Here is a 14,494-nt window from a genome sequence, read left to right as displayed (position 1 = left end):
TTTGATCTTTCTCTTATCTCTTCATTGATCACTCGTTTGGTTTTTTGACGTCATGACTCATCTCGTTTATATATTGCGAAACCTCTTTTTCAGAAAGGGACCGCCAATAATATCCTACTTGCAACATTATTATAACACACTGCTTCGAATGGGCCAAAACTCTCCACCGCGAATAATCTTTTAATATGTTTTCTCAATAAGCTAAAAAGAGAAGAAAAAAAATATTAGGACGTTCATGCATGAATCCATCACGCAGACCTTTTCATATACCAAACCATCATGTACACTCTTATCGTTCTTCGTCTTCTTTCGCCCTTTAAAGTTGATAAATACGCATTTGAGATTAAGTTACTTTTCCAGATTTTCCTTGGAAAATGTGTTTCACTTATACCAAATTCATCTATATCCATATATAATACACTATATGCTTACATTCGTACGCATCATGAATATGGAATTATTGAGAAATGATTACCTTTTTTTTGTACACCAGAGAAATGAATACTTATAAATTTATAATTAACATATGATTCAAACTAAAGGGTAGTCCTGAACGTTCCTTCGCTTCTATGGAGACTTTTTGATATAAATGCTACCGAATTTGCAAGTCGCGTATGCCGCTCAAGCACAATCACCTTGTCCTGTAACCGGATGCAATCTATAGGCAAATGGACAAGGAAATGCGAAATACTATTACAGCTAGGAGAAAGAGGAAGCTCTCCTCAACCTTATGGCTAAGTGGAAGTGTGTTGACCTTTGTTTTGCTCATCTTCATGCAATTTTGTTACTACCTCGTTTTTTTAATCATTTTTTAGCAAGGTGTAACATAATCTAGATCTACTATACTTGTAAATCTAAATTTCAGTTTAATGATATTTACCCTTTAGCAAATTTTTTGAAGTTATCGTAGTGCAAAGTAGCAAAGTTTATTCAAAAGACTCTCCTCTTTTGCTAAACATTTATTTTTGCTAAATTTTTTTTTTTGATCAAACTAGCATTTCATTCCATAATGAAAAAGGTTTTACTCCCCCATAATGGAGTTTGTTACAGACATAGCAAGGGCTAATTTTGCCACAGAATCAGCCTCAGCATTAAAGTTCCTAGAAATGAAATGGAAAGATATGGAATCAAAGAGTGATAAGTAGTGATAGATATCAAACATGATACCGAACAGTTCAGGTTGGTTTCCTCCCTTCTTCAAAAGATTGATAAGAGATAGAGAATCCGATAGAACCGCTAGGGATCGGACGTTTGAGTACACGGCAGTTGAAACCGCCAAACGAACAGCAATGGCTTCGGCCATTAGAGCTGATGATACATAGCTATGCGCTTCAGATAAATTGTGTCCAGGTCTCTCCATACTTCCCGAGAAAACTCCCCCTATCCCGCATCGTCCAGTGTTGGCATCCCAAGCTGCGTCCACGCTGCATACTAGTATATCAGGAGAGAAAGTCGGAGGAGATCGGAGAGCTTGAGGTTGGGGTCGTAGTTGTGATTGGCCAGTCAGCTTTGGTCCCATGCTCTCAACCTGCGCGTTGTTCCATTCCTTTGCATCCTGCACACTTTTTAGAGCAATTTCTTGAGCCAAACATGTAGAAAGACACTTCTTGCTAAATTATTTTTGCTAAACATGTAGAAAGAGTTCTTCACATAAACGTACGATTGTCTTATACCACAGTTTACTGAATACCATTTTTGTCAAACATGTACGCGGTAGTACCGCAGTGGTATTGCCTCTAGGGCTGCGGCATATAACTAGGTACATCCTTAAGTTAGAGCACTGCGTGTGGGATATGGAACATGAAAGATGAATCACCAAGCTTCTTACAACTGATCTTACAACTTCTTCCCCAGATTCTATTCACCACAGCATGTACTAAACCACCTGGCGGTAGAGCACATTTATGGAACTTACCAATGATATACTCATCCTTATTCTCTGGACCTAGCTTAAGGACTTTCGAAGGAATAGATACCTCAGGTGTGCCATCTAGGCGGTAAGTTGGTGTGGCAGCCCGGTAGAGATTTCGCGATTGAGGGCTTAATCTTGCAGCCCATGGGAAGCGGAGTCTCCCATCCGCTTTTAGTTCCGGCGGTGGTAGCTTTTCAATCGGAGGCTGGAGAGTACGGGATGGATACTTTCCCTTAGGTTGCTTGTTTAAGATCTCGTCATTCAAAGTCGGCCAGAGAGTGGCTAATTGATTCCCGAGAAATGCAGGATCATAGTCTCGAGGAGTACTAGGGTCGGGAGGAGTGGCCGGAGGTTTGAAAAAAAGAGGTTTAGCCCATGATCCCAAAGAAGGGACAAATTTTTCTGATGCTTGGACCCTGCTATCATCGTGAGAGTGTGAGCCAAGGGTCTCGGACGGAGTTTGTTGAGACGTCGGGACATCGCTGGTTACTGCATTGATGGAGATAACCGAAGCCAGAGACGGTGGCGGAGTATCACGTACTTGAACTATAACAGCTTCTGAGGTCAGCGGAGGAACCACAGTTTCAAGCAGAGAGGTTTCGTAAGACGCCACTAGAGGAGCAGAGGAGGTCAACAGTAATTGATTGGTAGTGTCAGACTGAAGAGTACTGGTGATAGAGAGAGAAGCTTTCTCCATTGTTACTCTCACATCAGTTCCTAGAGGAGTTTGAGTTTCAGAGATCTCCAAACCTTCCAGACATTCCGTAGCCGTTGATGGAAGTATCGGCAGAGACAACGAACGCATCAGCGACGATGGCGTAGTCGAACCATCAATCACTGGGTCCATGGCGGGGAGAAGATAAAGAGGGGGTAGAGGAGAAGACAAGTCACCACGAAGTGGATAGACCTACCGGCGACGACTCACTGCGGCGAACTCGTCGAATTTAACGGCGTGAGTAAACTAGGGATTCGCTTTTACGTTCGCTGGTTTTTGGGGGCGCGTGGTTTACAATTCTCTTTCCACCAATGGGGGCGCGTGGTTTACAACCTACTCGGCAATGGGTTATTCAGCGTGGAGTGTGGCACATAGATGATTGCTTACTTTTTGTACTGCCATGGACCCCAGAAGGCTCCTTCAAAATTCCTGAAATCTCCACGCTTCCGGTTTGGGCCAATTTGAAGAACATTCCGGATTGTTGCTACTCAAGATTAGGAATAAGTCATGTCGCTTCCGGACTTGGAGAACCGATTCTTACTCACAAACCTCGACTTGATCCTACTAGTATGGGCGAGGCAAAGGTTTTAGTTGAGATGGAGCTGGACAGAGACTTTCCAAAGCTTATTGCCCTTGATGATAAGCAAGGTAACATCTTCCTTGTTAATGTTGAATACACATGGATTCCATCTATGTGTGAAAGGTGTGGTAATCTAGGACACAAAGCAAAGAGGTGTCTCTTACCTTCTTCCACTGCTCAGGTTTCTATCTCCGCATCAACCTCGCAAGACACTAGCTCTGATGTTCCTATTGTGGATATTGATACTGTTATGCAGCAAAAGGATAATGTTGAATACTCTGTACCAACTATCCAGAAAAATGATCTACATGTTAGTGGAAAAACTTCTCTTCAAACTAAAGATGATGGTGCCCATGAGCCTGAGAAACATACCATAGAGATTGAAGGTCTCTTATCTGAACTAGAAGCTACTCCTACCCTTCAACAGGAGAACCCGACTGCCTCGCCAAACTTTATCCCCACTTTACCCACTTTAGTAGATTCACAACCTACTCCCACTGCAGCATCTATTATGGAGTCATCTCCATCAACCGTTACCAACACTGAGGTTAGTGAAACTTTAGTCGTTGGTCCTCAAGCCACAACACATACACCCTTTGCATTTGAGAGCCCTGCTCAGTTCAAAGGGTCAAGAGATGTGGGAGTGGATGAAGATGGGACTGAGCCTTCTAGCTCGCTCAGCTTGACAAGAGGTGGGAGGGAAACAAAACCCCCTAGCAAATACCAAGACATGGAATGGAAGACGGTTCGAGGGAGAGGGAAGCGTGGCCGCCGCGGTCGTGGTTCTTATCACTAGTTATTGCCTTTCATTACGGTGTTGGTTATTCTAGTCTCAACTTTGGTTGTTTCATTGGTTGAGATTCAATCTTTTCATGCAAACTTTATCAAACTATAAGACTCATGTCTTATCTTGTAACATTTATCGTTTTTTTTAATATGAAAGCCCTTTTTCAAAAAAAAAAAAAAAAGTTAGAGCACTGCGGTGTGAACCACTTAAGCGGTTTTGGTTTGCGGCGAACCCTTTGCCAATGGTAACTCACTCTCTAAAATTAGTCGAACGCTTCAAACCAAACTTGAATATCCTATGCTAAATTAAGAAAGAATTAGTGATTTCATAGGTTTTAAAAGGTTTGAATTACGTGTTTTTGTTTAGTAAATGTAATTTAAATGTTTTAGACAATTAATAATGGAAATAGTAGAAATAAAACGTGGAAGAAATGATAAGGACAGGAAACAAAAGCAAGAACATTAGTGGTGTGGGAATCTGATTCCTTGTCAATTAATTGCACCGCCGTCGCCCTCGGCTTTTTTCCTCTTAAGCTTTTTCTCTGTAAAAAGCTTACTCCTTGATGTTCAAAAAAAAAAGCTTACTCCTTAATATTTTGTACCTGTAATTTAAGCTACACACATATATATACCTCACATGTCCACATACATAATTGAATACATACATATACGTACATTCTAGATGGAAATAATCGAACTAGAGCTAGAAGGTTGTAAAGGCTTAAGTGAAGGTAGTAAACTTGGAAGAAATTCACTACAAGAAAACACAAGATTAACGATGAAAATTAACGAGGAAAACTGGTCCTCGTAAATTTACGTTGACTTTACGAGAATCTTACAAGAAAATTTACAATCAACGTTAGTTCGTCGTAAAATAACGAGGAAACGATTTCCTCGTAAAAACCACGCAAGGTAACTTCGTTTTTACGAGGAAAAACTGTTTCCTCGTAAGCTCGACGTAAAAGTAGCATTTTCTTTACGAGGAAATAGTTACGTTTACTTAACGAAGAATTTTCGAGTCCACCCACTTTGTAATTGTAACACGTTTTTTGTTTCGGCTACCTTACTAAATTCCACATAATCACGAGTAATGAAAATGATGATGTTTCTGGTGATGACGAAAATGTCGATGTATCTGACTGATGTATTTGTGTTTTAATATGACTGATTTTCAGACTTAATCCATGTGATTTGATGGATTTAATCATGAAAATCTATTTATATAATTTAATTTTATGTAATGGGGTTTGAATTAGAAAGAAGAGATTGAGATTATTAGTTAAGAAATTGTGGTTTTAGAATTTGGGGTTTAGAATGGATAGAAAAGATTGAGGTTAAAGGGAGGATGGGGTTGGGGTTTGGGGTTTCGGATTTTAGGGATTTAAACGTAAACATAGTTATTTTCTCGTAAATTAACGAGGAACTTACGACGATTCTTAAAAATAAAGAACGTGGCACTCGTTAATTCCACGTAAGCAGAAATCGTCGTAAAGACCTCATAATAAAAAAACGCTGGCCTCGTTCATTCCTTGTAAAAATAAAAGCGGGCCTCGCTAATTCCTCGTAAATTAACGACGATGTAACGAGGAAACGAAACGGAAATAAATTGGTTTGCCGTGATCAAAGTTACACCTCGTGGACAAATCATCAGTGGAGAAGAACCACCATTACAAGAAGAACAAATAGATGAAGTTGAGGTACCTGAACAACAAATTGATGACATCCTTCTCATTGATACGCATAATCATGAGTACGAAGATATTACCGACGATGCCACGGACGAAGCTGTTGAAGACGAGTTTAATGAAAATGATGATGTTTCTAGTAATGACGAGAATGTCGATGTATCTGATTGATGTATTTGTGTTTTAATATGATTGATTTTCAGATTTAATGCATGTGATTTGATGGATTTAATCATGAAAATCTATTCATATAATTTAATTTTTGTAATGGGGTTTGAATTAGAAAGAAGAGATTGAGATTATTAGTTAAGGAATTGTGGTTTCAGAATTTGGGGTTTGGAATGGATAGAAGAGATTGAGGTTAAAGGGAGGATGGGGTTGGGGTTTGGAATATATGAAGTAGAAGATAAGGAAGATAAGGAAGAAGGGGTTTGGGGTTTTGGATTTTAGGGATTTAAACATAAACGTAGTTATTTCCTCGTAAATTAACGAGGAACTTACGACGATTCTTAAAAATAAAGAACGTGGCACTCGTTAATTCCACGTAAGCAGAAATCGTCGTAAAGACCTCGTAATAAAAAAACGCGGGCCTCGTTCATTCCTCGTAAAAATAAAAGCGGGCCTCGCTAATTCCTCATAAATTAACGACGATGTTACGAGGAAACGAAACACGGACCTCGCGAGTTCCTCGTAAATAAAAACACGGGCCTCACGAGTTCCTCGTAGCTTTACGAGGAATTTATGACATTTCATAATTTCCTATATATACACGCGAGTTCTCACTTCCCATTTCGTCTCAACTTCCTCTCCCTTTTGTAGCTATGGTACACTCTCTATTTCCTCTCTAATTTGATTAGTTTAGGTAGATTAGGTGGTTAGTGTAGGAAATTTAGATAGTTTTACGGATTTTATGTTAATTAGTGTTGATTAGGTGGTTAATGTAGAGAACTTAGTTAGATTTATAGAATTTGTTAATTATTGTTGATGTTAATTTTAGGCGAATCATCATCCGTCACACATGCCGACGCGGATGTAGAGAGGAGGAGTGAGGAATTCTACCGGGGATGAACGACCCTTAGTTTTTATTTTATTTTCGTTGGTTGTATTGTAAATTCAAAAATTATTTATGTATAAATTATTTTCGTATTTAATATTCTTTTTAAATTAGTTTTTTATTAAATAATTAAATACATTGTTTTTTTTTAATCTGGAAAATATAAACTCAAAGTAAATTCGTAGCTAAATTACGACAATCTTACGTGGAAATTTTACGAGGAATTAACGAGTAAAATATTTACGTCAACACTACGAAGAAAGATTAATGAGTATTTGATAGAGTAACCGATAGGGTGTAGGTGCAATTGTTTAGTCTGAGAATGCCCAAGAGAACCTACGAACTTGTTTGCGTTGAGATCACCAATGATCTAGCCGAAACAAGGGTTTAAAGCAAAGCTTCTGTTTTATAAATTGAAAGTATTGTGTCTCTTACAAAGCCAAGAGATCACTATATATAATACTTAGAAAAGTCCTAAGTCCTAAAGGAATAGAATCTAATCTTATATCCTAAAGTTTTAATCCATATCCCTAAAGTATTAAGGAAACACTAGTTTATCTAAAACAATGCAAATAGGAAAAGGAAATAAAACTATTACGTAAAAGGAATAGGATCCACGCTGCATCAGGTCACTCGGGGTAGAGAAAGATCTGTCCTCGGATCTTCAGCCTCATCATGCGTCACAAAGGGAATGAGATGTTTGACATTAAAAACATCAGAATAGCGAGCATCCGAAGGCAGCATAAGACGATAGGCATTTGCATTAATCTTCTCAAGGACTTGTAAAGGACCAATCTTGCGAGACTTAAGTTTGTTATATTCTCCTGGTGAAAAACGCTCACGAGTCAAGACCGCCCACACGGAGTCGCCAACTTTAAACTGAAGATCACGACGGTGACGATCTGCACTAGCTTTATATTTTGCAGAAGAAACTTGGAGATTATCATGGACCTGGCCGTGGATGGCAGACACATTTGCAACGAAATCTATCGCTTGACCATGATCACGCGTCAAATCAGGAGCGATACCAAGGTCGATGGGACCTCGCGGAATGACACCGTAGACAACCCTGAAAGGACTGAACTTCGTACTTTTGTTAACCGCATGGTTATGAGCGAACTCTACTTGACACAACACCGAATCCCAACTGCGAATATTGTCCACCACCAAACAACGAAGCATATCACCAAGAGTTCGGTTAGTGACCTCTGTCTGTCCATCAGTCTGAGGATGGTAGGCTGAGCTCATAGCAAGACTGGTGCGTAGTAAACGCCAAAGGGAATGCCAAAAATGGCTGAGAAACCGAGAGTCTCTATCAGAGACGATTGATAATGGCAATCCGTGTAACCGATATATTTCTCGAAAAAAAAGGCCCGCAACCTGGACTGCATCTGTGGTCTTTCGACATGGAATAAAGTGAGCCATCTTGGAGAAACGATCAACCACGACAAAAATTGAATCATGTCCACGTTGAGTGCGGGGAAGACCCAACACGAAGTCCATGCTAACATCAGTCCACGGTTGAGTAGGTATAGGTAGAGGAAGATATAACCCGTTGTTGGATGAATGACCTTTGGACTTGTGACAAGTGATGCAGCGAGATACGAAACGTGACACATCACGACGTAAAGACGGCCAAAAATAGGCGTCCATGACGAGCTGAAGCGTCCTATCACGACCGACGTGACCTTCCTCGTGGACCTCCTTGATGATTTGAAGCCGGAGGCTGCTCTCTGGCACACAAAGTCGAGGGCCAAAAAATAGATAACCATCCTGAAGTAAGAATTCAGAACGAAGGCCAGCCTGCAACGACGACCAAATCGATCCAAAATATGGGTCAGCCGCGTAGAGGTCAGGCAAAACCTCGAAGCCCGGGACAGAGACTTGTAAAGTAGCGACCAAAGAATGTCGACGACTCAAGGCATCTGCGACTTTGTTTGTTTTCCCGAATTGGTGCAGCTTCCAGAATCGATGATGAGTTTGCAAACTCGTCCATTGATAGTGCATGTTGACCGAAACAGATTAGTGCGAAGCCAAGATTCGTGTGTTGCCCTTGGTAGAAGACAATTTCGTCTTAAGACCAAGTTCAAACCCGTATCTACCTGCAGTATGTCAATGGCATCCTCGTCGTTCTCGCCATCCTCATCATAACGTGGTTCTTCGTCGCCGGCGTCTTGGATAAGAAGTCCTCGTTTTGCCTTGTTAGGACAGGCTGTTTGGATATGGCCTCGTTCTCCACAAGTGAAACAACGAAGAGCGTTGGTTCGAGCTGGACGGCCATTTGCGATTGTATCTGTGTTATTAGGTGGTTTCTGCGTGTCTGGTTTTGTCGCTGAACCCTCTCCTAGTGTCTGTCCTGAGTTGTCGTTTGTTGTGTTCTGCTGTAAACGATTCCGAGATGTTGAAGTCCACGAAGAGCGAAGTTGGAGCTCCATTGAAATTGCTCGTTGGTGCGCTTCAGAAACTGTCGTTGGGTTGAATTGAGCCAAAGCCACCTGCAATTGAGATCTGAGTCCTCCGATGAAGCGTGAAATCAATTGCTGTTGAGTTTCACCATCAGTCATTCTTGACGTCATGAAGAAGAAATCTGTGGCGTATTCGTCAACGGAACGTGCCCCCTGTCTTAGATTTTGTAACTTGTTGTACAGGGTTCGTTCATAGTTGAATGGAAGGAAACCTCTACGCATAAGTTTGGTGAGGCGATCCCATGAACTAATACGAGTCTTGTTTGCTTGTCGACGAGCTTCCTTGAGTTGCTGCCACCAAGCCATAGCTCGGCCCTTGAAGCGAGTAACCACTAATGGAACTCGTGCGTCATCAGGTACTCGACGAAACTCAAGAGTTTCCTCGACTATGTTCAACCAATCAATGAAATCCTCTGGGTTTAAAGTACCGTGAAATTCTGGAATCTCAGTTGTTCGTCCGTAAGTTTTCGTGGTGCCATGATCGCAGTTTAGATTGAAAAATCTAAACAGTGTCTCTGATACCAACTGATAGAGTAACCGATAGGGTGTAGGTGCAATTGTTTAGTCTGAGAATGCCCAAGAGAACCTACGAACTTGTTTGCGTTGAGATCACCAATGATCTAGCCGAAACAAGGGTTTAAAGCAAAGCTTTTGTTTTATAAATTGAAAGTATTGTGTCTCTTACAAAGCCAAGAGATCACTATATATAATACTTAGAAAAGTCCTAAGTCCTAAAGGATTAGAATCTAATCTTATATCCTAAAGTCTTAATCCATATCCCTAAAGTATTAAGGAAACACTAGTTTATCTAAAACAATGCAAATAGGAAAAGGAAATAAAACTATTACGTAAAAGGAATAGGATCCACGCTGCATCAGTATTTGACGTGGAAACATTTACGTGTTATTTACGAGGAAATGTTTTCAAGGTATTTACGAGGAAATGTAGCGTTCCCTTTACGTGGAAGGGTTACGTGGTTTTTACGACGAATACTTTGCTTCGTCTTTACAAGGAAATGTTTTCTCGTTAGTTTACGACGAATTAGTGAGGAAATATGTGTTACGACGAACAAATAACGACGAAACGTGTTTCCTCGCTAGTTCCTCGTAAAACTGATTTTACGACGAACTTACTACGAATTTCGCCGTCGTTAATGTTGTGTTTTCTTGTAGTGATTATACTAGAATCATAGTGTCTAATTTTATTTTGTTTTTGTTCCCTCCATCATGATATAAGCGACATTTATTTGGTTGTAATTTGTACGATTCAAACTTTTATGATTTACTTATCAAACAAGGTGGGTTTCATTGTTTCCAATTCCAACACATGATTGTGTATGGTGACGCAATTGTTTTTATGTATAAAGTTTTAGTAAAGACTATCATATAAAGCAACAACAAAATAAACATCAAAACGAACGCATGAATTGTAAGTTAGTTATCAGTCAATTTTTTTTGTTTCACCATTTTCCTTCTAGACATTTTTCTTTTGTTCGTGTGTATTTTAAGTTGTAGTTTCCTTTCAGATACTTTTTTGTTCATTTGATCAAATCTATACTATACTAAAAGGGAATATAAGCTAGGGAGAAGATGTCCACATAGGATAGAAAAATCAACCAATCAGAAAACCCGAAATTGCCATGTCATCTCATTTACTTTTCGTAAAAAATAAAAAAAACAATGCGAAGGTGAGAATCGAACCCGGGTTAGTATGATATATATATAGGACAGTTACCACTAAGCCATTGAAACATTCTTGGACACATATACAAGAACCACTAAGTATATAATCACAAACTCTTATGTACATTTACAATAATATAAATTCAACTTTCAAGACTCCGATACTTTGTTTTGTAAAAAAAAAATAAGTAAGTGACTAAGCTAATATATTCTTAGAAAGTGTGAGAACGTTGACAAATATGAAAAAGCATAGATTTTTGTTTTCGTGACAAAGTTAAGAATTTTGTAAAAGTAAGTTTAACATATAAATTTTCGTGACAAATATGAAAAAGCATAGGAAACAATTAAAATATACTTCTCTAATGTCTTAATAAAATATTATTTAAGGGTGTAATAATTAAATATATTAATTCAATAAATTTTGTAATTTATAGACAAAACAATAACACAACAAATTTTGAAACATTTGTTTAACCTATCGATTTTTTTCATGAGAATCCAACTAAACAAGATAAAAAAATAATTAGATTTACAAATATTTAATTACCATTTTATTCAATTTTGATTAATTTCAAATTGTCATAATGTATCTTTTTGAAGTTACAAATATGAAAAAGCATAGATTTTTGTACAATTTGACAAAACAACTCAAAACATATTTTTCTAATGTCTTAATAAAATATTATTTAAAGATGCAATAATTAAATATATTAATTCAATAAATTTTATAATTTATAGACAAAAAAATACCACAAATTTTTTTAAAACATTTGTTTAACCAATCGATTTTTTTTTCATGAGAATCCAACTAAACAATTAGATTTACAAATATTTAATTACCATTTTATTCAATTTTGATTCATTTCAAATTGTAATAATGTATCTTTTTGAAGTTACAAAAAAAATAATGTTCTTTCTTTATTAAACTAACATTATATATAGATTCTATATACACAAAATAAATATAATATAACAACATAAGCTTGCTTTCCCAGATTCATATGAAAACTTTTTAAGTTATCCACCAAAGCAAATTAATTAAATCAATGAAATTGTTAAAATACAGCAAATTAATATATAATTTTATTTTAAATTAAATTATTTAAAAAGTGTATTTTCGTTCAAACAAAATAATAAATAAGTAAAACTGATTTGATGGTAATTTTTATGATATATATATATATATGGAGAAGATGTCCACATAGGATAGAAAAATCAACCAATCAGAAAACCCGAAATTGCCATGTCATCTCATTTACTTTTCGTAAAAAATAAAAAAAACAATGCGAAGGTGAGAATCGAACCCGGGTTAGTATGATATATATATAGGACAGTTACCACTAAGCCACTGAAACATTCTTGGACACATATACAAGAACCACTAAGTATATAATCACAAACTCTTATGTACATTTACAATAATATAAATTCAACTTTCAAGACTCCGATACTTTGTTTTGTAAAAAAAAATAAGTAAGTGACTAAGCTAATATATTCTTAGAAAGTGTGAGAACGTTGACAAATATGAAAAAGCATAGATTTTTGTTTTCGTGACAAAGTTAAGAATTTTGTAAAAGTAAGTTTAACATATAAATTTTCGTGACAAATATGAAAAAGCATAGGAAACAATTAAAATATACTTCTCTAATGTCTTAATAAAATATTATTTAAGGGTGTAATAATTAAATATATTAATTCAATAAATTTTGTAATTTATAGACAAAACAATAACACAACAAATTTTGAAACATTTGTTTAACCTATCGATTTTTTTCATGAGAATCCAACTAAACAAGATAAAAAAATAATTAGATTTACAAATATTTAATTACCATTTTATTCAATTTTGATTAATTTCAAATTGTCATAATGTATCTTTTTGAAGTTACAAATATGAAAAAGCATAGATTTTTGTACAATTTGACAAAACAACTCAAAACATATTTTTCTAATGTCTTAATAAAATATTATTTAAAGATGCAATAATTAAATATATTAATTCAATAAATTTTATAATTTATAGACAAAAAAATACCACAAATTTTTTTAAAACATTTGTTTAACCAATCGATTTTTTTTTCATGAGAATCCAACTAAACAATTAGATTTACAAATATTTAATTACCATTTTATTCAATTTTGATTCATTTCAAATTGTAATAATGTATCTTTCTTTATTAAACTAACATTATATATAGATTCTATATACACAAAATAAATATAATATAACAACATAAGCTTGCTTTCCCAGATTCATATGAAAACTTTTTAAGTTATCCACCAAAGCAAATTAATTAAATCAATGAAATTGTTAAAATACAGCAAATTAATATATAATTTTATTTTAAATTAAATTATTTAAAAAGTGTATTTTCGTTCAAACAAAATAATAAATAAGTAAAACTGATTTGATGGTAATTTTTATGATATATATATATATATATATATATATATATATATATCAATTCTGTGAAAGAAATAGAAGTTTAATATGAAAAAAAATCTTAAATACAAAAACCTCTAAAAAGTAACAAAAAAACTAATAAATTAAACTATGATATCACTTAAAAGCTTCTTAGACCATATTAATAAAATATTTAAGTGATAATAAGACAAATTTGATTTTTTTTCCAGCAAAAGTTTATTATTAATTAGCATCAGTTATTTCAAGATGTTTAAGAAATGGTGGACAAAAAAATAGGATGGACATTAATGATATATGAACTATGAATAGTACTTTGTGAAGCAGACTTAGATAACATATCTGCATATCCATTTCCAGTCCTTTTTGATGCCTAAATTCAATTTCTTCAGAGTAGTTATTCCACAAGTAGATCATATGAGATATTGTTTTGATATGTAGATTTGTTTTTTCAATGTTAAGAAGATTGATAACTGTAAAAATGTCTCCTTCGAATATGATATGTCTATAACCGAGTCCCCAACATGAAACAAGTTTGTTTAAAAAGTAAATAATTTTATTTTTCTTATATTATATAATCAATATATATTATTTACTGATAATAAAAATATAGTTATTCTTCTATCACAAATATCTATGCAAATATGTGAATCAAGTACAACAATCAAACAACATAATGATTTTCATAAAGAAAATTTAAAAAGTATATTTATGTTATGTAGTCATATTTTATATTCTTTAAATAATGTAATACAATATTATACATTATTTTTTTAGAATTGAGAAATACATATATCAGTTAGACAAATTAAGCGATAATTAAACAAATTTGATTTTTATTTTGTGAGCAAAAAGTTTATTATTAATTAGCATTACTTATTTCAAGATGTTTAAGAAATGATGGACAAAAAAATAGGATGGACATAAATGATATATGAACTATAAATAGTTTTTTTTAAAGCTGACTTAGATAACACATATGCACATCCATTTCCAGTCTTTTTTTATGCATAAATTCAATTTCTTCAGAGCAGTTATTCCACAAAGAGATCGTATGAGATATTGTTTTGATATTCAGATTTGTTTCTTAATTGTTAAGAAGATTGATAAGTGTAAAAATGTTTCATTCGAATATGATATGTCTATAACCGAGTCCCCAACATGAGACAAGTTTGTTAAAAAGTAAATAATTT

General features: G+C 35.4%; 1 protein-coding gene across 1 annotated transcript; it reads left to right on the top strand.

The window, feature by feature from the left end:
* The first annotated feature begins 2,938 nt into the window (after window positions 1-2,938).
* LOC125578247 lies at window positions 2,939-4,003 on the top strand. The gene has a single exon (XM_048740595.1). The coding sequence runs from the start codon at window positions 2,939-2,941 to the stop codon at window positions 4,001-4,003; it is 1,065 nt and encodes a 354-aa protein (XP_048596552.1).
* Window positions 4,004-14,494: the final 10,491 nt, after the last annotated feature.

This window comes from Brassica napus, chromosome A9, assembly GCF_020379485.1.
Source record: "Brassica napus cultivar Da-Ae chromosome A9, Da-Ae, whole genome shotgun sequence".
Classification (NCBI taxonomy): Eukaryota; Viridiplantae; Streptophyta; class Magnoliopsida; order Brassicales; family Brassicaceae; genus Brassica; species Brassica napus.
This window is presented reverse-complemented; position numbering and strand designations above follow the sequence as displayed.